This window comes from Carassius carassius, chromosome 17 (assembly GCF_963082965.1).
Source record: "Carassius carassius chromosome 17, fCarCar2.1, whole genome shotgun sequence".
NCBI classification, from domain to species: Eukaryota; Metazoa; Chordata; class Actinopteri; order Cypriniformes; family Cyprinidae; genus Carassius; species Carassius carassius.
Window position 1 is genome coordinate 17,838,914 of NC_081771.1, and position 22,464 is coordinate 17,861,377.

Consider the following 22,464-nt stretch of genomic DNA (forward strand, 5'->3'; position numbering starts at 1 on the left):
CACTAGTTTGAATGTTTTTTTATATTTCAGCATCCAGTAAAAAGCTATTGGAGGTAGAGAAAAACAAGAAAGCGCGAGGACTGCATGTTGAGACGGTGAAGTGTTGTACAATAAATTTGGAGCTTTAATCAGGAGAGGGTGAGCCTCCTGTCAATGATATTGGCCCGTGAGACAGGCGAGTGTTTACAGAGCCAGGTGCGCTGAGATAATGTACTGCCTCCTGGCTCCTGTCCTCCATGCACCACCTTTATGACAGATGGGTGATAAATGTGCTTGTATCTAATTAAATCAGCAGAGGTTATTGGGATCAATCCATCTCACCTTCCTCTCCCCATCTGCCCCCATCCTAGCGCCCTATCGGCCATTATCCTCAGCTTTGTTTTATTTTCCGATAATGTGGACGCTGCCTGCCTTGAATTACATCAGCTTGATTACCACTGAGATACTACTAGCTGGCACCCTGTTGTTTGGTTGGTTAAAAGGTTAAAAAATGAGCCTGTGAAGGTTTGACCTGCGACATATGTTTCCTGTAAAACTTCTGCTCTGTTAGACTCTGATGACTTCCTGCGAAATGCTCTGCTTCTCCAGGTTTTGAGGTAGTTAGATTTGCTGGGACACCTTTTGGTGGAGGTATACATCGGTGGGCGCCACTGCAGGGTTTCCAGATTCCTGTTTGTAGTTGCATCATGTGTTGCTCAACTCAAGCCAAATCAATAGATGTCTCTGCTGATGAGAATTTAACTATCATTGAATGAATTTTATAACTATAATTATTTTTACTTATAAAAACTTTAACCTTCAGATGAAAAAAAAGTGATCAGTTTTTCATGCTGCAAAAAGTATTTTTGACACCTTATGGTACTCCATACATATGCGGGTACAAAAGGACTCAAACCTGAAAAGTGTAACATCGTTTCAAATGGTTATATCTCTTAAAAAATATTCAAGAAATATTAAGTAGTTTTGAGGGTCTTAAAACGGTTTTTAGATTTACATGGTAAAAGTTTTTTAGTTTTTTTGTTTTAGGGTTTACTTTATGGATCTCTTCCGGGTTAAAATGGACCTGACACATTAAAAGTTAATTAATTAATTGTTTTCGTCATTTTATTTTTAAAGATGCTGCTGTATGTAATTTTTTGACTGTACTAAAGCATAAAAATACCACATGTTTGCAGTTATTTAGGAAACACTTGATGCCCCCTCCTAAAAACAAAACAAAACAACAACAACAATGTTATGAAATGAAATGTGCGTTCCGTGTCGGAATGTCTGTTTTAGTTTTGGTCTGGTTGATTTTGTTCACTGCCATTTTACCCAATAATATTTTGACTGTCAGGGTTGCTATTTACTGTAGTAGAGAAAACAGCGTATTGCAGCCATGGAAGCCAGCAAATGAAGAAGAGCTGATTTAGCACAATAAAATAATATAAGCTTGTTTTCCAGCTGCAAGCAGGAACAATTATCTTTCCTAATGTTTGAATGAGTTCCAAACCCGATAGAGAGACTATCCTCACATGTGCAGACATGCTTATACACATTTAAAGACTGCTGTCATCGTTCAGAGATGAGAGATGTGCTCTGCTGATCACGTACCTCTTATTCCAAGCACACATGAGTGCTCTTCCTGCTGCTTGTGGTACTGAGATGAACTTCAGCGCTGCGGTTCGGCTCTGACTCATGAGAATAACAACAAAGGCTTGAATCCCAGCAGCTAAACTCCTGATACTTGCACCTTTTTTTAACTGCACCTTTTAACTACATACCATTATATGACTCTGGAGCTTTTTCTTCAGAGGAAAAGCACTGGATTAGCATAATAAATAAAGCTACGGAATAAGGCATAGCTGGAAGGATAATGGAGAATAACTTCAGCCACTATTAGAGTGAAAGGGCATACAGGTATTGGAGAAAGGGTAGATATTGAATTAAGTTGACAAATCTCTCTTCCTGTTCTTTACGGAGCATGAGCGCTCTGACCCCTTTCTTAACTTGTAACATCTCTTCATTCCTTGAAGATTAGATGCTGTAGTGATATATCTGCTGTATCTGAACATACAAAAAATACCCACACAACATTGAATCTCTAACTGCCGGTTAATTTAAGATAAGCGCCACCTGCTGGAGATCATGAACTTGTAAATAAAGTAACCATAACGCCTCCTTTAGTCCGTTCCAGAGCCATAGGCCCTGTCCCAAATGGCACACTCCGGACTTGTGGACTTCCTCAGAGTCCACACTTCGGTGACGTCATGTAGTGCAGACCTATAGGGCCCTTAGCTCGAGTCCGCGAGGGTGCATTGAGAGGTAATTTGGGACAGACTCGATCGTCACGCCGGAAACAGGAAGAAGGTCTGGTTGACTTATCCCTCTCCATACGGAGCTGAATAAACTTAAAGGTCATCTCATCAGTCCCTTTATTAGAAAAATATCACAAATATCATTAAACAAATTACAGTCTTTAGCATAGAGAACAGGATTAATTTTAATTTCCCAAATAATATGTCCATGTGAAATACACAGCCTGCTTTTACAGTTCTATAATTGTAAATGCCACCTGGGCATTAGAATAGATGTCATGGTTATTTAAATGATAAATACATTTGTACATAATAATACATAATGTTAAATTTTAACACAAAATTAAAATGAGTTTAAGAAAAATGTATAGGTTTCAATATTCATACTACGTTTATATGACTCATAAAGCCATGACATTCGGTTCTATTTATGTAATGAATCATAATGCGATCGTATTATTTAACGCGCTATTATTATGTTTGAGATATCAACTGGTCGATAATGTTTGTATAACTGTAAGTAACAACTGGTAAAATGTACGCCTATGTCATAAAAAACATTGATACTTTTACACTTAAATATTCTCTTCTCAGCCATGTTTACAGTCCGTGAGCGAAATATCCTCCCATCTGTTGTCTGATTGGTCTTTCGCAAGGATTCCTGGGTAGTTGAAGTGCGTGGAGCCTGCTTCTATGCGGGCTTCGCGGAAGACCGCTTCAAGGGTACAAAGGGGGCGCTGCTGAGCACACTTCGGAGCGTTAAAATGCTGAATGGGACGGCCTACGGACTCGTAGACTCGGCGAGCACGCGCATTTCAAGTCCACGAGACCGAAAGTCCACATGAAGTGCGCGATTTGGGACAGGGCCATAGAAAGAGAGAATTGCGTCAACGGAAGTCCACAATGCACGTGATTCACGTAGACCTCAAATAGTTCCAGGAAGTTTATACTGGACAATTAAAATGCATTGTTGTAGAGACAGAACTGTGATTTTTAGTAATTAGTACACAATAAAATAATGTCTTTACATCATTTATACAATAATCGATATGTAGTATATATTTCAGGAATGTGAATGTATGGTCTCCCTACCTGATCTGGAGAGGAGAAAAATTATGCTTCAAGTTTTTTTCAATTCACATTTGTGACCCTGGACCACAAAACCAGTCATAAGGGTGAATAAATAAGCTTTCCACTGATGTATGGTTTGTTCTATATTTTATTCCCGATTTTTCTTCAGAAATATTTTTTTTCCAAATATATAAAATACATTTATATTGATATTTATATTTTTATACCGTTATTACAAGAGCATAAAGGCTAGTTATAGGCTAAAAGAGTAGTTTGTCCAAAAGTTCTGTCATAGTCACAGTCACGTTGTTCTAAAATTTATGTAAAGTTTATATTCTAAAATTTATTAAAATGTATCTGTATTCAAAACACCTAAAGAAAAAAAAAAGCATAGGAATAGAATAGCATGCTTGTGTGTGTGTGTGTGTGTGTGTGTGTGTTTGTGTGTGACCTTTCATTTTAAGTGTTGCACAAAAGCACTTTATAATTGTTTATGTATCTTGAAGCTTGCAGGGTTGGGTTCTTGTCTTAATCTTTAACCACTAGGCCACACTTCCTCTTAAAATTAATTACACTAGCTGTGGTTTACATTAATAATTTACACTAATCACATGATCAGTAGAACGTGATTTCATACAAAATTCCAGTTTGTTTCTGTCTTCCCATCAGATGATGTACTGATATAGAGATGTGGGCAGCGGCTGATCAATTCTGACAGTCAATCAGTTCTGTGTAACATCTAATTTGTGGATGAAACACCTTCAGGAAAACATGCTGAGCCTTCCCTTGAGGGAAACCCCTCCCAGAACCCCTGCCAGTTTGGCTACCTGGCAGCAGGATGCTGCCCTCTACTGTGCAGAACAGAAACCAGAGAGAATAAGAGATGCTTGTAGACTTTAATGAGCTCCCATCAGACCTTGCTTTCATTATAAAAATGAAAACACCTCAAACAGGTTTTACTTGTAATTATGTATCCTCCTCTTAACATCATCAAAGGCTTAATCGCCATGAAAGGCGTTTGTGTGTCAGGAAAGAGCAGGTTGTTTTACTAATTAAGATGAGCAATGCAGTCATGCTTGCTGGCCTCTCCCTTTCTTCTGTTGTTGGAAGAAGAGTAGAGTATTTCCTCTCCATCAGATAGATAAAAACCAAGATGCATGAGTGTGAGAAATGCATTCCTGTTGTGATCATGTAAAGAAGCTGGAGGGAGTTTGAAGGCTGTAATGGACGCTTTGTGCAATGACACAACTGAGCCATCCCTATCCCTCTCCATTATGTGCAGTTTCAGCCTTCTGTTAGTGCCAGCCTGCAGAGGACAAACACCACAGCTCGGGTTTCAGGCATCATCACTTCTTGCCTATTACACTCCCAACCTTTATCTATGATGCCTTTTTCACTGCTGTATGACTGAACTCCTTTATGAAACATCTGAACATTTCTATTATTATCTTGTCAACTACACTTTTATTCTTATTGTTAACTGTTGTTTTGTGCAGTAGACAGTATTTTCATTGGACAACCTGCCGATATTAGAAAATATAAGAATTATTATCTTTTAGGTGGGGGGGGGGGGGGGGGGTAACACTATTTTAGCGTCCCTGTTACTCAACAACTACTTAATACAGTAATAATGGAAATGATGTATAATGTGTAACTTCCCCTATAGTAAGTTGTTAAAGGGATAGTTTACCCAAAAAATTTAAATTCTGTCATTAATTACTCACCCTCATTTGATTCCATACCAGTAAAAACCTTTCTTTTGTGTTCATTTTCAGAACACAATGAATATATTTAATGAAATCCAAGAGCTTTCTGACCCTGCATAGACAGCAACGCTACTGACACGTTCAAGGCCCAGAAAGGCAGTAAGGACATCATTAAAATAACCCATGCGACATCACTGGCTCAACCTTTATTTTATGAAGCTACGAGAATACTTTTTGTGCGCAAAGAAAACAAAAATAAAGACTTCATAAAATTATAACTTCACAACCACAGATGTCACATGGACTATTTTAACGATGTCATTACTACCTTTCTGGGCCTTTAACGTGTCAATTCTGTTGCTGTCTATGCAGGGTCAGAAAGCTCTCTGAGAAAGCTCTGCTGTGACAAGGACAAATAAAAAAAAAAGTGTCTCTATTAGTTTTCACTGAAAATTAGAATTTTATGTAAAATTATACATTTATTTTACTGTCATTGTTAATCAAATCAATGCATTCTTTTTTATATATAAGTAAAGGTGCAGTAGGAGATCTTGGAAAATGCTAACTTTAGCCTGATAGCACTGAATGCGAATGTCCCACCATTCCTGCAAATCGTGAACAGATCAGAAGACCAGAGACAACATTACTACAATACATAATGTGTCATTCACCACTGAGAAAACTTTATAGTACAGTTAGTAAAAGTACTACAATACCAGGAATGAAGATCAGGTTTGGCTGCCATTTAATTAGTCTGCATAGCGTACGTGAACATGCTAATGATGTATCCTGTCTGCGCAAACTGGGTGCGAAGAGTTATGCAAACACATGTTTACAGGCAGGTAGGAAAGTCAGTTAAAACGCTTGGAATATATAAATAGAGATAAATACATTTTGACCACTTAACTTATTGATTGCTATCGGGATGTGAAGAGACGTTCAACCAGCAGTACAACAAATGTTTCCGAAGACAATCACTTATTGCGCCTTTAAATTTATTTCAGCAAACATCTTAATGACCTCAGACTTTTGAATGTTACTGTAGCCTTTAACTTGCATATAACTTTAGAAATAAATCTATTTAAGGTATATTATTTTCATTGTTTTTACATTTTTAAATGTTATTAGCTGTTTTCAGTGTGGGCATAGCTGTGGTATAACACTCAGAAATACAAACCTAGCAAGCAACCGACAAAATGTGGTGTCATTGCTGGTGAGGAAATGTTAGGGGAGCGTTCTACTTTTGGGGTGATTTGTGTCAATCACAGTGTAGACAGCTATGTTGATTTGGGATAGTGATCTAGTTAAATGGGATGTCAGACTGAGTAGATGAGATGTCAGGCTGAGTGTGGTTAAGGTCCTCTGCGGTGGAGGACGTTTTAGAGAAGTACAGCTGATGCATGGAAGCTTGATAAGAGTTGATCAACATTTTAAGTGGCTTATTTTATGCATGGGTAGGCGTACACTGTTGAAGACTGATGAGTCTATTAGCAAGCTGAGTTTTGTGTAATTGCTATGTGGAAAATGAGCATATGATATACAGCATGATGACTGGAGAGAGATTTCATTATTTTTTAGTTTGGCTTTTGTTTTCAGGACCACTATGCATTTCCATTTTTATAGTTTCCATTGTTTTATAGTTTGTCTACACTTCAGAAGAGTTATACTATTTTGGCAAAATTTAAGTGTTTTTGTGTAATGAAAGTCTGTTGTTTATCATTGTGTAAAATTAACTATTAACTATTTACTGTGGTATAATATGACAGAGTACAGTGATGCATCAGATGGTAATATTGTGGGGGGTTTTTTTCTTTCTTAAAATTGGAAATTGTAAAGAAATAAGTTACCGGTACTGTCTTTATTGTTGTGATTTATCTGTACTGTTTGGTGTTTTCATCCTGAACTCTCTTGGCTCCACATGAACCCCAAGGGAAATCTTGTTTTGTTGAGTGTTGGTCCCTCATGAGACACTGGAGTCTTTTAAAAGCACCTTGAAGACACTGAAAAATTGTAAGCAGTATTTGCTTAGACAGTAAAGGGTGACCACCAGTGTGATCTGCTAACAGTTTGGTCAGAAAGGAACAGTTTGATAGGCCTAAATGACGGTACATATTAAATCTCATTGGTGACCCACTGTTCTTCACTCGAAACACACACCGAGCTTCAGTGCCTACCGAATTAGCCAATCCTGTTTAGCACGATTATATCATCTTGGATGTGAAGACACATACGAAGAATGAAACCCTGGTGTGTGTTACTTTAGACTTCTTTGCACCATTTTCTTTGTAAGCAGCTGAGCTGCAAATTCTTTAGCAATATAAATGTACAGTTATTTGTACATTGAAACTGAAAACTGGGGGATATTTTATGGTGCAGAATACTCTTGACATCTCACTACTGACAGTGAAGTTGTGTTGAGTGTGTGTGTGTGTGTGTGTGTAAATAAAGTAGCACACACTGCTGCTGAAACTGCTTGCTTTGTTTTCTCCTCTTGCTCCATTATTCAGGCTTTTTCATCCTGCTTCTGTTTTCTGTCGCCTAAATCAACAGGTGGCTGAAGGGCCTGTTGGGAAGCTTTACAGATCTTTAGATGGCCTAGATTTATTGCCCTCTCTCTTTCTCTCTGAAATTACTCAAACTTTGCTCTACAACTAGGTTTCCCACCAGCTACTTGCAATAAATTTGAAGATGGATGTATGGATTTGCATAATCTTCTTATGTTCTTCATGTACTGTACTTTGGAATTGCAGAAAGTTCTCCCTGCAATTAAACATTGATCATCATGATTATAGGAGTATTTTAAACTAGAAAATACATTCTGCAGTTATAATGCCATGTTTATTACAATCTAAGGTCAGATGAACTCAATTTATTTCTAAATGTCAGGCGTAACATGGCATAATGAGATGTTGTGTTTTTTTAATTTTTTTATTTATGCAAGGATGAACAAAACAATTTTGTGGTTTTGTCTGTCATGACATATTCAAGATCTGTGTGCATGTACTGTACAGTAGATCACTTAAGTTAAACCGTTTTAAAGGTACAGTATAGTCCACCCAAAATGAAAATTGCCATAATTTTGTTTTAGATCGATATTTTAGAATGTTGGTAAAGACAAAACAGTGAAACCGTTTGTTTAGCAACATAGAACCACAAGGTTTGGAATGACATGAGAGTGAGCAGGTGACATAATTTTCAGTTTTGGGTAAATTTTCGCTTTAAATCTGTAGAAATTCTATAGTAGTATTTATATAATTTTAGGGTTTATGCAAATAAAATATAAAATACATTGTAGATGTAAACATGATCATGTCCTCTCTCCCGTAGAGCGCACTATGGCCAGACATGAGGTGCGAGAGGTGGAGCAGAGACAGACACGGGACGGCGTTCGAGACTCTCCGGCATTGCCTGAGATTGAGGATCTGATTATCATCTATAACCGTGTGCCCAAGACTGCTAGCACTTCCTTCACCAACATTGCATATGACCTGTGCGGAAAGAACCGCTTCCATGTTCTCCACATCAACACCACCAAGAATAATCCGGTCATGTCTCTGCAGGACCAGGTAACATGTCCATTACATTACATTCAACTTACAATACATTAATGTTTGAGATTATTTAACATTTTAGTCCAATTATGTGCACAGAATTCTTAAAGGGATAGTTTATCCAAAAATGAAAATTCTGTCATGTCATTTCGAACCTGTAAGTTCTTCGTTCATCTTCAGTACACAAATATGAAGATATTTTTAATGAAATCTGAGAGCCCTATATAGACAGCAAGGGTCCTACCACGGTCAAGACACAGAAAGGAAGGAAGGACAGACATCGTTAGTCCATGTGACATCAGTGGTTCAGCCTTAATTTTTTGAAACTACGAGAATACTTTTTGTGCACAAAGAAAATTGAAAAACGGCTTTATTAAAAAATAATGATGAAATAACAGTTTCTCTCCCCCAAGTTACTGTCTTCTGCCATTATTGAGAGTACCATGATGCATGCTTGTGGTGCTGCTGATGTAGAACATGCATGCGCTGTGCCTTGTTTATGAGCGGAGGAACACACACACATACGCCGTTGGCTGTGTGCTGTAGGCTGGTTCGAAAAGGGAAGTCAGTCCCATAGACCCCCCATGTCAAAATGGCCAACTTTACAGTAGAAAAAAAAATATGTTTAAAGCCAGTTGCAAAAAGTGGTTTTGGTCTATATAGCTCATTTTGACCTTCATGACAACTGTAAGGGGAGTGAATTTCCTTATAAATCATCCGTTTAAATTATATTAAGCCTTAAAGTTCTGCATAATTGAAGGCATGGGTTGACGGTGGATTGCCGCTGCTGTCGCCACAGTCAAGCTAAGTGGGTATGGTTTCAGCAACCAGCTCCACAAACGTCCTGCCTCTTTGTCCATTTTCGATTATACAGGGGAGACACGCAGTGACGTGCTGCCAAGATGACGATGGCCAGCTCCGCTCACTTTGAGCTTCAGAAACCTATGGGTGACATCACGGACACTACATCCATGTTTTTTACAGTCTATGATTGTGGTACTCTCGTTAATGGCGCCTATGGTGATGCGGAGGAGAAGAATTGTTAAATAAAGTATTCTTTGCACACAAAAGTGTGCACTGCAAATATACTGTTACTGTATGTGAACACCTCAGATGAACTGATGAAGTTAAATCCATAACCATAAGTTTTTGTTAATTTAAAGGGGTCATCGGATGCCAATTTTACACGTTGATTTGTTTCTTTAGGGTCTTACTGAAAAGTCTGTAACCTACTTCAGTTAAAATTTCTCTATAGCTATGTTTCCATCCAAAGATGCAAATTTTACTTACGCGCAAAACTTGAATATCGTATAAAACATTTGTGAATAAAGCACAGTTTCCATCCAACGAGTCAAAAAGAACAAAAATGTCACTTTCTGATAAAATGGCACTAAATATCTCTAAGAAAACTAGGAGAAGGCACTGCATAATAATTTTCATATGTAATAAATCACTTGCGCTTCAGAGAGAGCTGGTGTAACACAATAAATGTGGTCATTGCTTTTAGAGGTGGATGCCTGCTGTTTGGGCGCACAGTCATGAAATACTTTGATGACAGACTTTCCTACATTGGGACATCATATGCTCACCTAACATTCATCATCATCAAATATGGCTTATCATCTGAAATATGTATGTAGTAGCAACTGTACATGGCAGCTCAATCTAATGTTGGCCTAGAAAAAAATATGCAGTTCTTGTGTTTGTGTGGAGCGTGGAAAATGAACAGTGGCATACTACTGCATGACAGATTGAGGAACCGCTGTGATCATGTGCTCTTAAAATAATTCATAATTTTTGGTCATACAGATAAGAGTAATGAATCTTTTGTATCTGTAAAGACACTACGTTTATTTGTGTGCACTCAGAATATCAATGAAATATTGTGCTTTTGTAATAATGAAAGCAAACAGGATGCACTTTCTGCAATCTTGGACTGTTAACTTGCGCACGTCGGTGTTTGTCTTATTACAGACATGAAAAATATATCTATAGAGAGTGAAACTTTAAATGATTCAATTCAAATATTCTCAGATTATGTAATATATGCCTACAGATGCATACTGCGGAGATGAGTCCGTGTCGCCGACTTCATCATCACCAAATACAGAAAGCACTTTAATAAATTATTAAAATGTTAACACATACAATGTACTTGCTGTTTTTTCCCAACACATTAATAATTATTATATTTGCCGGTGCGCTGTGGCAAGCCTTTTTTTTGTGCGCTTGAGCGCTTGTTAGGCTATGTAGGTAATTAAAGGCTCGTAATTATGATTTTATGGTTTATTAACAAAAGTGTGACAAATAGTCGACTGATGCTTAAAATAAATGACTACTAGTCGACCAGAAAAAATCTTTAGTCGAGGGCAGCCCTAATGCATAATGACAGTTTTTTACGAGAAGCATAAGAGGCTGACAATTAGCTGAATATATAGCCTACTTATTTAATTAGTAACAATTAGCCTGCATTTTAAAATCTTTATTCGTATGTGTCAATTAACATTTTTATTTTAAAACCTTAATTTGAATATGGCAACATAATATTGCGCTCTACAATATTTCTATGAATAAATCTCTGACATTGACCATCAGCCAATCCCTGGGTGCGTATTTGGTAAGAATGCTGACATCATTCATAGCAACGAGGTCAACCCCGCACTTACTCTTAGTTTAAGACTTCTGTCTAAGCCTTACTAAAAGTTTGTCTCAGCAGCTTCATGAATAGGTTTTAAGAGAAAACTCTTAGCTAAAAACCGTCATTGCTATTCAGGAGAACTCTTAGTGGTAAAATAAAATACGGGCCGAGTTTTAAAACATGCTTATAAAAAATTCTTACACAAAAAAATAAAGTAGCTAGATATTGTATACAAGTATGCCTGATATTGGGAACATTTTACGGACACTCTCAATTTATGCAGTTCGGTCCAAGTGCAGAGGTGTAGTGTGCTTATACTGATGACATTGTGATTGGTCTTTTGCTCTGACAGTCCAGGTGATGTTAGCCCAGAGGCCCTGTGTTTCTGTCGCACGCTGCCTTGTCTCTGGCTCCACCTCCATAATTCATAACCTACTGTCAATATCCACACTGCTGCTGTTCCTTTGTGTGACAAGCAGCACCGAACAAGCTGAACCGATAGATAAAAAGAACAAGGGGGAAAAAGAATAAAGTGCAGATTATGTTGACAGCTGCAAAGAAAGACAATTCTCTATTCATTTTATGTATTGTTATATGTCAGCTCACAGAAATCCATCTTTGACGAGTTTTATTTGTGGAGTTGAAGGGGAAAAAAATAATTTTGACCTCACATGTGTCAGCGTTATTCAACACAGCGTGTGGCTTTGTCCGTCTGCGATCATGAGCGTATGTTTACATTTGTATTCACGTCATTGTCATCCGCAAAATAATATGCCTTGGAGCAGGGGGAGGGAAGGTGTTATTTGTGGGTGATTTTTGCCAAGGTAATATCCAGTCTAGCTTTCAACAAAGCCTTTCGACGGTACAGATGCTACAACCTTTCCCTCCCAGCGGAGTACAGCTGTGGGACTGTGGGGAGGATGTTTGGAGAAAACATTGCTGAAATGTGTTGCATTAAGTAGTCACTTGGCTGGTTTGTTTAGCAGCCTGTGACAGATGCAGTGCGTCAGTGCGAGATTGTTATTTGAGATTTGGATATTGCTGATGCTTGAATGATGGGGGCATATCACACATGCAGTAAAAAAAATTAGAGGTTTATAAACTGTGCACAGGGACAAATCGAATGTGTTATCTTGTGCTTACAGATGAGGTTTGTAAGGAATGTGACATCCTGGCGAGAAATGAAACCAGGTTTCTACCACGGCCATGTCGCCTATCTGGACTTCACAAAGTGAGTTTTGCTGTATTAATATTAAACCACAATAACAATCACTGGAAGCAATTGCACTACAGTTCACTGTAGTTAAAATGGTTATGTTTTCTTAAAGCATCCAAGACCTTATCTAGTAGTACATTTATTGTTGTCTGTTCCTGAAAAATGGGACATCCATCAGCCAGCTACTTAATTCACTGATGTGAGAAGATACATTTAAATGCTGCACTCTAGTGGTTGAAAGTGGAACATTTATTTTATTTATTTTTTTCCTCAGTGGATTTAAAGTCTGCTTTTTGTGGGGTTTGTTCCACTGATTTATAATAGTCATGTATAGATCAGTGGTTTGTATGCTGCTGTTATTAAAGCAAAAGGAATACATACCATTGAAATTCTGAAATTGTATTAAATGTTTAACTCTTCACAGATTGTTGTGGTGATAATATAATTGTAACAAAGAAAATGTCTATTACAGAATTGTAGTAGAAGAATGTAGAAAAAATGCAAAAAAAAAAAAAAACAGGTGTCTCCTGGTTTCCGACTGCATATAATTATATAACTAGTGCGGTCACATGATTAATCGCATCCAAAATAAAAGTTTTTGTTTACATAATATATGTATGTGTTCTGTGTTTGTTTATTATGTATATATTAATACACATACAGTATATATTTTGAAAATATTTACTTGTATATACATTTATATATTTTGTTGTTATATTTTATATTATATATAAATATATTTAATATATAAACATATTTGAGAAAAAAATATACATGCCTGTGTTTATTTATGTATAAATATACAGAGTAAACAGTAAAAATTAATTGTTTGACAGCACTGAATATAACATGATATAACAATATAATGCAATATAATATTCTTCTAAATAGGTTTGGAGTCAAGGGAAAGCCGGTATACATCAACATTGTACGGGACCCCATCGAGAGGTTGGTGTCGTACTACTATTTTCTCCGATTTGGAGATGATTATCGGCCAGGTCTCAGACGGAGAAAGCAGGGGGATAAAAAGGTATTCTTTTTAAACAATTAATTTGAAGCAAACTATTAATTTTCTCATCATGCGGACGCTAAGATTCTATATGTGCGACTGTGTTTCAGACCTTTGATGAGTGCATGTCTTCAGGAGGTTCTGATTGCGCTCCTGAGAAGCTTTGGTTACAGATCCCCTTCTTCTGTGGCCATTACTCTGAGTGCTGGTGGGTAACATGAGCAGCCTGTTACTCTTGTTTTTCACTAAATGCTCTTTCGCATTAGACAAATTGATTGATTTACTCTTTACTGATTTGTTCTCGAAACTGTGATCTTGTGTGTCTGTTTGTGCAGGAATGTTGGCAGTAGGTGGGCTCTCGAACAGGCCAAGTATAATTTGGTGAATGAGTATCTGCTCGTGGGAGTGACTGAGGAGCTGGAGGATTTTATCATGATGCTTGAGGCAGCGCTGCCACGCTTCTTCAGAGGAGCGACTGAGCTCTACCGCACAGGTACTTTGTCGATTTTTAAGAAAAAGACATTTCTGTCCCCTACTTGCCTTCATCGTTCCAAACCCAAGCTTTTGTTCATGTAACACGAAAGCTAAATACGATAGCTTTGTGTGAGAAACAGCCTCAAGGTCAAATTCATGGCACATTTTTGACAGCCCATGGAAGAAGTACCTTAACAATGTGTGTTTTGTAGATTCTTTTTTAATTCATTGGTCAAATGAAATCATTCGGAAAACCTTTTGAATATTTTGTTCATGAACCAGACCAATATCATTCAGTAGTTCAGTTGCAGCTCCTACAAGGTATTGTATAGGTTCAGAAGTAGCCATATGGGCTTCTTTTGATATACTTTACTTATGGTTCTTTTGCATCCTTTATGAAGCTTGGAAGCTTGACTCCCTATTCATTATAACTGCATGGAAGAGAATGAATAGAACATTATTAAAAAACATAATTCTCCTTTTGTGTTCAATGGAAGAAAGATATTCATAAGGGCCCAGTACTGTACGTGTTGCTTCCTCCATGTTAGAATTGATTGTATTTAAGCAGTGGAAAACTCAGGATTTTATTTATTTTATTTTCAAGTGTTATGTCTTTCATGTCAAAGCTGAATTTTCAGAATTATTTTTATTCTGCTGGCTGTTGTTAGTATATTGTGGCCAATTTTAGTCTTCAGTGTCACATGATCTTTCAGAAATGATTGAAACATTATTAGTTTGTATCAGGATAAATGTTTAATGTTCATTAAACAAATACAAAATGACAACAACGACTTATTGCTCTTTTATTGTACTAGCAATTAAAATATTCCTGTTTTATTCTGGAAATGAAAAAGAAGTATGATAAAAGGTTTGTTTGTTTGTTTTTTACATCAAATTGTTATTATGATTTTTTTTTACTCATATTTAGCCAAGTTTTGAAAAAATCCCCTAACGTGTTTTCAGCATTAAGCATTGATTAATTTTTTAAAAAGTACACAAGCCAGTGAAACCTCCTGAGTGACCTGCATTTTATTTTGTCTTTGACTTGAACTGCAGGCAAGAAGTCTCACCTGAGGAAAACGAGCGAGAAGAAACCTCCCACTAAAGAGTCCATCTCAAAGCTGCAGCAGTCCAATATATGGAAGATGGAGAACGAGTTCTACGAGTTTGCGCTGGAGCAGTTTCAGTTTGTGCGCGCTCACAGCGTCAGGGAAAAAGACGGAGAGCTTTACCTGCTGGCTCAGAACTTCTTTTATGAGAAAATCTATCCAAAAGTAAACTAGAGTTGACATTAGCATGGTCCAAGTGTCATTTGGCCTGTTCATGTACTGTTCTGTCACATTCACTGGGAAGAGAAGAAAAGGACTTCTGCAGTGTGGACACGTGAATACCTGGAAGTCCTAGACTAGAGGGGGTCGAAGGACTTATAGAGTGTGTTTTTTGAGAGACTTCACACAGTCCTGACTGTGACGCTCGTTCTCTAGCCACTTTGAGCCCAGTATCTTTTTATGGACTTTTACAGCAGTGAAAACACTTGTGACATCACCATCAAATTTTCACATAATTCGTCATGCCTCATGACAGAACCTCTTTGGCCATCAGTCATTGTTGTAAAAAAAAAACAAAAAAAAAATTTGAACAGGGTCAAAAGGGTACTGCTTTTTGTACCAGATGTATGGTATATTAGAGCACCTCCTTATTTTACTACTAACTGTGGTTTTGTGAATTCTTAACACTTTCTTGCATTGTGTGTATTCATTTTTAATAGAATGCCATGAACAGTGTTTACAGACTTTAGTAAAGGTATTGTAGCGAGTTTAGATTGTGGTAAAAACAGATTTCATATCTGTACAAATTGTATTTACATGTATATTTTATGTAACTGGACCAAATGGTTGTAAGAAATTCAAAGTTGTAGAATTTAAAACTAGTTATTTAGAAAATAGACATATTTTTGGGGACCCCATGGTGCTTGCTTTTTCTTTTCACTCTCTCTTTTTTTTTATCATTGCATCTCCTGAAGACACTAAAATAATGAAACAGAAAAGTAACTGACCTCTGAGATGAACTTTTATCTTTCATTGACTGGTTAAAGACCATTAGATCTGGCCTCCGTGTTCCTGTTTCTACCTGCTTCTGTGTGAGGCCTTATTTGTCCAGAACAGGTTCCTTGAACAATAACTGCAAATATCATCATGTATCTTGTAGCAGGTTGTATTGGTTTAAGGTAACTTGATCTCAACAGACTACTACCCTCTCAGAAGTCGTAATATTGCCTTTTACCAGAGGATGAAAAAAGAAAGAGGCTTAAACCAACATTAGTTGTTCACTCAGTAGTGCCTTCATGAACCATCACTCCACCCTGGTTTCAGCAGTTGTTCAGATCATTTAACCCTCTGGGCTTCTTCGGGTCAAAAAAGACCGAAACCATGTACGTTTTAAATTTTTAAATTTTTTTGCTTCATCGGAGGGGGATGAAACTTGGTGACTTTTGTTGTATTACCTATGTGAACACACAAAAAAATCAAGGAGATGATTCTGATATGTTAAAGGGTCGTAAAAAAAAATTGCACACTTAGCTTCCTACGGGTCAAAAATGACCCACATAGGAAATGAATGGGAAATACAAGAAAATCCGAAAACTCAGAGAAACTTTGGTGGTACAAACTACAGATCAGCCACTGTGCAGAAAAAAAGTGTACAGCAATGAAGGGGTGACACTCTAAAACATCAAGAGTGCAAATAAGACACCCTCCCCCCCACACACACACACCCACACACACAAACACACACACACACAGAGAAATTAACTGGTAAGACTGAAACAGCAAATTTTGCTATATTTTACTATATAATCATAATAACTCCAAAACTATAGCAAGGAGAGTCAAAAGGTAGGTATCGTTTGAAAGAACTCTTTTTAAATTTTTCAAAAATATAAATTAGATTACATTTAGACATTGTCCTGCAGAGAAATTGCGGATAAAAGACAAAATATATATATAATTTGTATTATGATTTTGCATATCTTTCTTATTTGTCATGGAATAACTCAGGAAGGAAATAAGGTAGGAGGAAAATTCTTTTTTAGTGAAGTCCCCCTACATGTTAGCTGCATCTGGATAAAAAATAATAATAATTTGGATAAAGGAATCAAAAGTTACAGCATTTGGAACAGAGATAGCCTTTTTGTACAGTCTTTGACGCCCCCTCATGGGCAATTGTTTCTCCATGAAGAATATCTAGTCATAAAAGCAATAGATTATGTTAATTTTAGGCTCATTGTAATTGTAATAATATGCTGTAAAAAATGAAGTGCCATTTTCAATGATCTGTGAATGTTTCATGAGCTGTATGATGTTTTTGACACATTGCAGTACATTATTTTATAGATTATGAAAAAAAAAGAAATTGTATTTATCACCAAATAACTCAGCAATACTTAAGATTTTTTCAAAGTGGATACATTCACTGTAAAGGTCATACCCTAAGCTTTCAAATGACATCAACTTTGTGTTAATCAAGGCAATATTTTTGAAAAATATGGTAATGAATATTTTCGCAGCTAGGTGGCGCCTGCTGGCGGTACACTCGGTTTTAGAGGGATTACTCAGCACTCGTTAAGAGTTAATAATGTGATTAGATGCATTAAAAAGCTGAGATCCTAAGCTTTAAAATGATATATAGATTGTGTTGTTCCATTCAGTGGTTGCTTAGTAATTCGATTTTTTTTCTTTCCAAATGGGAATAAAAAAAATAAATAAAAAAAAGCTATGGCAGCCTATAGGCGGTTACAGGACATTACACACATTTATTATATTTTAAAGCCACTGGATGGCGCTCTTCTCACTTGAATTTTTTTTTATTTTAGGCCTGCACTCTATTTTGATGTGCAATGGTGCATTTATTGAAAAAAAATTAAAATTAAAATAAAATAAAAATATATATATTAATTCTAATGGAAAAAATTGCTCATAAAAAATATATAATTAATGCAAAGTATCATAAAAATCTTTAAAAATTCTAAATAATATACAAAAAATATTATTGAACAAAAATATATTTGATTGGTTTTCCTGGGAAAAAAAAAGTTACATTTTTAAGGCTTCGGTCTTTTTTGACCCGGAGGAAGCTAAGTGTAACCCATTTACGAAGAAGCCCAGAGGGTTTTAAACAATGTCTTATATTAAATTGGTTTTAAACTGCCAGCCTTTCTTTTTCTGTTTTTTTCTTTTTTTTTTTTTTTTTGGTATAAATTGTCTCAAAGCATTTCAAATAAACTTTACTGTCTGTGAGACCATGATTGATTTATTTATTCCTTCCAGTATGCTTAGTTTTTCTTCAAACTGGGGTTTGTGGATATGTGCACATTTTTAGAGGGGAGTTTTTAGGACTGTCAAAGTTGACTTGTTAAATTAAGGCGTCAATTAAATATGTAAATTGTTTACTTAATTTATCAGTGATCATATTAATTGATCATGTATAGTACAAAAGCATAGGACTATGCTCATCAAGGCTGCATTTGTTTGTAAATAAATACACAGAGCAATAATAGTATGACATGTCTGTACTGTTACTTGTGATCAACTTAACGCATTCCTCTTGAACAAAAGATTTCTTTAAAAAAAAATACTGATTTTACTGATCCCAAACTGTTACTATGCAGTTTTTATTCATCTTCCAACATTTTCTTGACAAATCATTTATTTCACTCAAAAATGTCACATTACGGAAAATGGCTTACAGCAAGGGTGTACAACTTTAAAAGGTCACTATCCTGCAGATGTGAGCTCCAATCCTAATCAAACGCACCTAAATGAGCTAAGCTTTAAGATAGCTAAAAACTTCTCAACAACAGTGTTTTTGGTCACATAGTTTTGGTAAGGGTCATTTCTTATCAGTTGTTCGGTCTCAGTTTTAGTTTCAACATTAAACAGGGGGAAGCTGTCATGTAAAATCTCATTTAATTCTGAGTTCATCTCCACAGACAGACAGACCAAATCCAGACATGTCACATGACCAGAAGAGAACGTCTGCTTCACAAAAGAGAACTCAATTAACTTTTTAGCTGCAGGCATAACAAAGCATTGTTTCATTAGGCAGATGCATACAAGCTGATAATTACTCCTCAATTAAAAAGAGTCTGTTCCATGTATTGATTTACAAGGGAGAAGGTTAATTAGGAGCACTGAAGTTCTCTGTTCTGTTGATGTAGCGTTGCTATCATTTGTTTGTTTCCATGTCAGCGAGTATCCTAGTATGAAACATGATTTTATCTTGAGTTATTGATTGTTTAGAATACTTTTACATTTATTGACAGTATCTCTTGAAGGATCACTGAGGGGTAAATAATCATGCACTGGAGATATAATAGTCTGGGAGCTTAAAATTATTGCATCTTTTGGAACATGACCAGCTGGCTCTTTCTAAGTATTTAAATGGCCTTTGTGTGCCTTACATCAAAATAAATAAATAATGTTATTAATGTAAAATCAATAACTTTAATAGTACTATTTACAGTAAATCGTTTTCTTTCTACATGAAGATGCTTTCTTCGGCCTGTTCCCAGTCAGTTTTATCTATGCCTTTGCTGTGTTAGCAAATACAACTTAAAAATATATAAAGGAAGATAAAATACTAGATTTATTTCCACGTGTGTGTGTGTGTGTGTGTGTGTGTGTGTGTGTGTGTGTGTATTGATAGCCCACTTTAAACATTCTACTAACTTTCTGCAAACTTACTTATAATCAGTAAAATGTCTAAATTGGACTCAAAGTGTATCATATTACATTATTATATTGTAATATATTATAATGTTGTCCTTGTTTTTATATTGTTCTAGGTTTTGACAAACACTTTTTCCTTGTGTGTTCAGATTAAGCATCAACCCTGTTCCCATTCTGCTTAATTTATTTTGAATTAAGAAGGACAAAGACTGTGCGTGTGTGTTTAAGTCATTGATGTACTGTAGCTACAAAATATGACCCACAGGTTTCTATGCTGTGGCCACGACAAAACTAAGTGATCAGAGCATGTCCTGTCCCAGCCAACGTTCTTTGCAATAACAATTTTATCATGATATTTCAAAAAGCTAATTCTTCAAGGGGAAATAATTAAGCACTTAAGCACTATCAACCTTTAATAAGGTATAATTACAGCCAAAAAAATAAATAAAAATAATAATACATTTATCAATTTAACTTGACCCAGTACAATTTATTAACACTTCAAGTTTAACAATTCAGTTGTTTTAAAGAATGTTTAAAATCTTACCATAATTGTAATATTTACCGATATGAAACTGGAAAAGACATCCATTATAAATAATGATCCAGATATGTGTGATACTTGCATTTAAATAAACTTTAAGCCCTGAAAAAATATACTGTCATATCTAAATTAATTCTAAAGGAAATTTTTTCTTTCTTTCTTGCTTTGCCGTTACTTTTGATCTAATATATACCGTCTTGTATTAAATGCAGAATATGCTTAATTCTTTCATCTTTCACCAGAGGGAGTATTGCGTTCACCGATCTGTCCTTTTCCTCGAATCAGCTCAGCTGGATTTGTTCAACAAGCACCATTAGTACACCTGTACTGAGCCAAATGGACCAAATGAATGGGGCATTACCATTAAGAATACAAATTGCTCTATTAGAGCTACACTGGCTTTCAGCTTAGGTGGTAGCTATAAATAAAGCTCTTTACTTTAGACCCAGCAATTTGTGTCCCTCTCTGTTCTCTTGCATAAACGACACACTAAGGTTTAAGTCACTGTGTGCAAATGGTGCACTGGTGATGCAGCCTTTCCAGAGAAGAAGTTTAGCGTTTCTGGGAAGACTTTTTGTCATAATGTCTTCAAGAAGCTTTTAGCAAAATGAGCGATTTAACTGCTGTATTTAACTTTCCTATTTGTGAAATGACAGGGAGATGAGTGTCACGACATGATTGGCTGTATTTTTAATAATAGGAAGAACGTGTCTGCTCTCTTTATATTTGAAGCTATGATTCAGGCCTACTTAAGGTCAAAAAGTAAAGCGCACCACCATTAGACGAGTACTGTGAGTCTCTGTGCCGAAATAACCTCTAAATCAGAGTCAAAATAATTACCTCATTCAACTAATGAAGGCTGGCTTGGTTTGACAACCATAACCCTCTGGACTTAGCTGTTTTTTTTTTTTGTTTTTTTTTCTGGTTAGATCAGAGGAGTTCGTTTGGAGTAAAACTGGCCGCGGTGTTTGAAATTGGTGCTCCATAAAAAAACAGAGCAGAGAGGAGGAGAAACACCGACCCCCTGCTCTCCAGGACAGAAGGCAGGACCTCTGAGCACTTGGCTAGAGGGATTTATTAAGCTTGCTACGAAAAAGCCTTCATCTGATGGAAACATGGGGATCTAAATTGGAAGGTTGGGGGATAAAAAGTTCAAAGTCAACGGTGAAACAAGGAAACTAGCACATTATTTCCGATCTTGGGCCATTTAGGCTTCCTTGACTATATGCAAGCTAAAAATGGGAGCTGTTCGCACGATGTGGAAAGATCATTCGGAAAAGCTAAACATGCAGGATGTGGTTTGAATTTACTTTTTGATTCTAGTGACACAGGTGCTGGAAAAATCTGATTGGAAAGAAATTGAAGTATGCCGCATAGAGACATTTCAATATAAACATCATGATGGGTATTTTGTTTGATGTCTGTGATTAAGGTTTTGGTCTTACCAATTTGTTTTCATCCAATTGCTTTTTGGCATTTGGTCATTTCTACTAATACATGGAAATAAAGTCCCTCAGAAAAATTGTCCATAACCATCTCCAGTATCCATCTGCAGAAACAGCCTGAAGTCTGATGCTGGATGTGACCTTTGACTCCTAATTAGATTGGTACCTGTATATTATGGCTGTATGACATTGGAAAAGATTCTTTCTCTGTGCCCCTCTTTCTCTTTAATGCAGAATTCAGGAAGGTAAAGGACCTAGCAGGCAAAGAGAGAGAGATGCAATCAGCAATTCAATCGTGCCTATTGTTCAGGCTTACTGATGAGCTTTGCAGTGCAGATAATGGAGTAAATTATTTACATCTCTGCTCTCTCTTCTTTTGTGACTCCTTATTGTAGTCGGTGCTGTCAGTATACCTCTGCAGAGCTGTATGGTCACAGGTTGAAGGCCTGCATCAGATCCTGCTCAACTGTCAGCATGTTTCAAATGGTTTTTGGCTTTTTCTTTTGTCTTCTTATCTCCTTTTCTGTTCTTAAGGGTCATTCTACAAAACAGATGCCATTTGGATCCCGCTGCATAGGCCTACATGTGTTTAACAATGAATAGCTGAAGCTGACTTTACACTTGTTTATTACTTGTTTAAAAGACATAAAAAAAATCTACTGTACGAGCTGCACATTTTGATTTATATATACACTCCAAGACTTGTATCCAGATTATGTCAAGCTTGTTTCCACCAATTATTACTGGTCTGCTCAAGTTCAAAAGTCCTTTAAAAATGGATCTTAAA

At 36.5% G+C, this 22,464-nt stretch overlaps 1 protein-coding gene across 1 annotated transcript in view; it reads left to right on the forward strand.

Annotated features, from left to right (window-relative positions):
* The window catches only part of LOC132161255 (heparan sulfate 2-O-sulfotransferase 1), an 82,526-nt gene extending 66,178 nt beyond the window's left edge, over positions 1-16,348 (forward strand). Inside the window, exons 2-7 of the mRNA XM_059571192.1 lie at positions 8,402-8,640; positions 12,409-12,494; positions 13,371-13,509; positions 13,599-13,696; positions 13,824-13,981; positions 15,019-16,348. Coding sequence (XP_059427175.1) covers positions 8,402-8,640; positions 12,409-12,494; positions 13,371-13,509; positions 13,599-13,696; positions 13,824-13,981; positions 15,019-15,245 — 947 coding nt within the window. The 3' untranslated portion in view covers positions 15,246-16,348. The remainder of the gene's footprint in view (positions 1-8,401; positions 8,641-12,408; positions 12,495-13,370; positions 13,510-13,598; positions 13,697-13,823; positions 13,982-15,018) is intronic.
* The last annotated feature ends 6,116 nt before the right edge of the window (positions 16,349-22,464 follow it).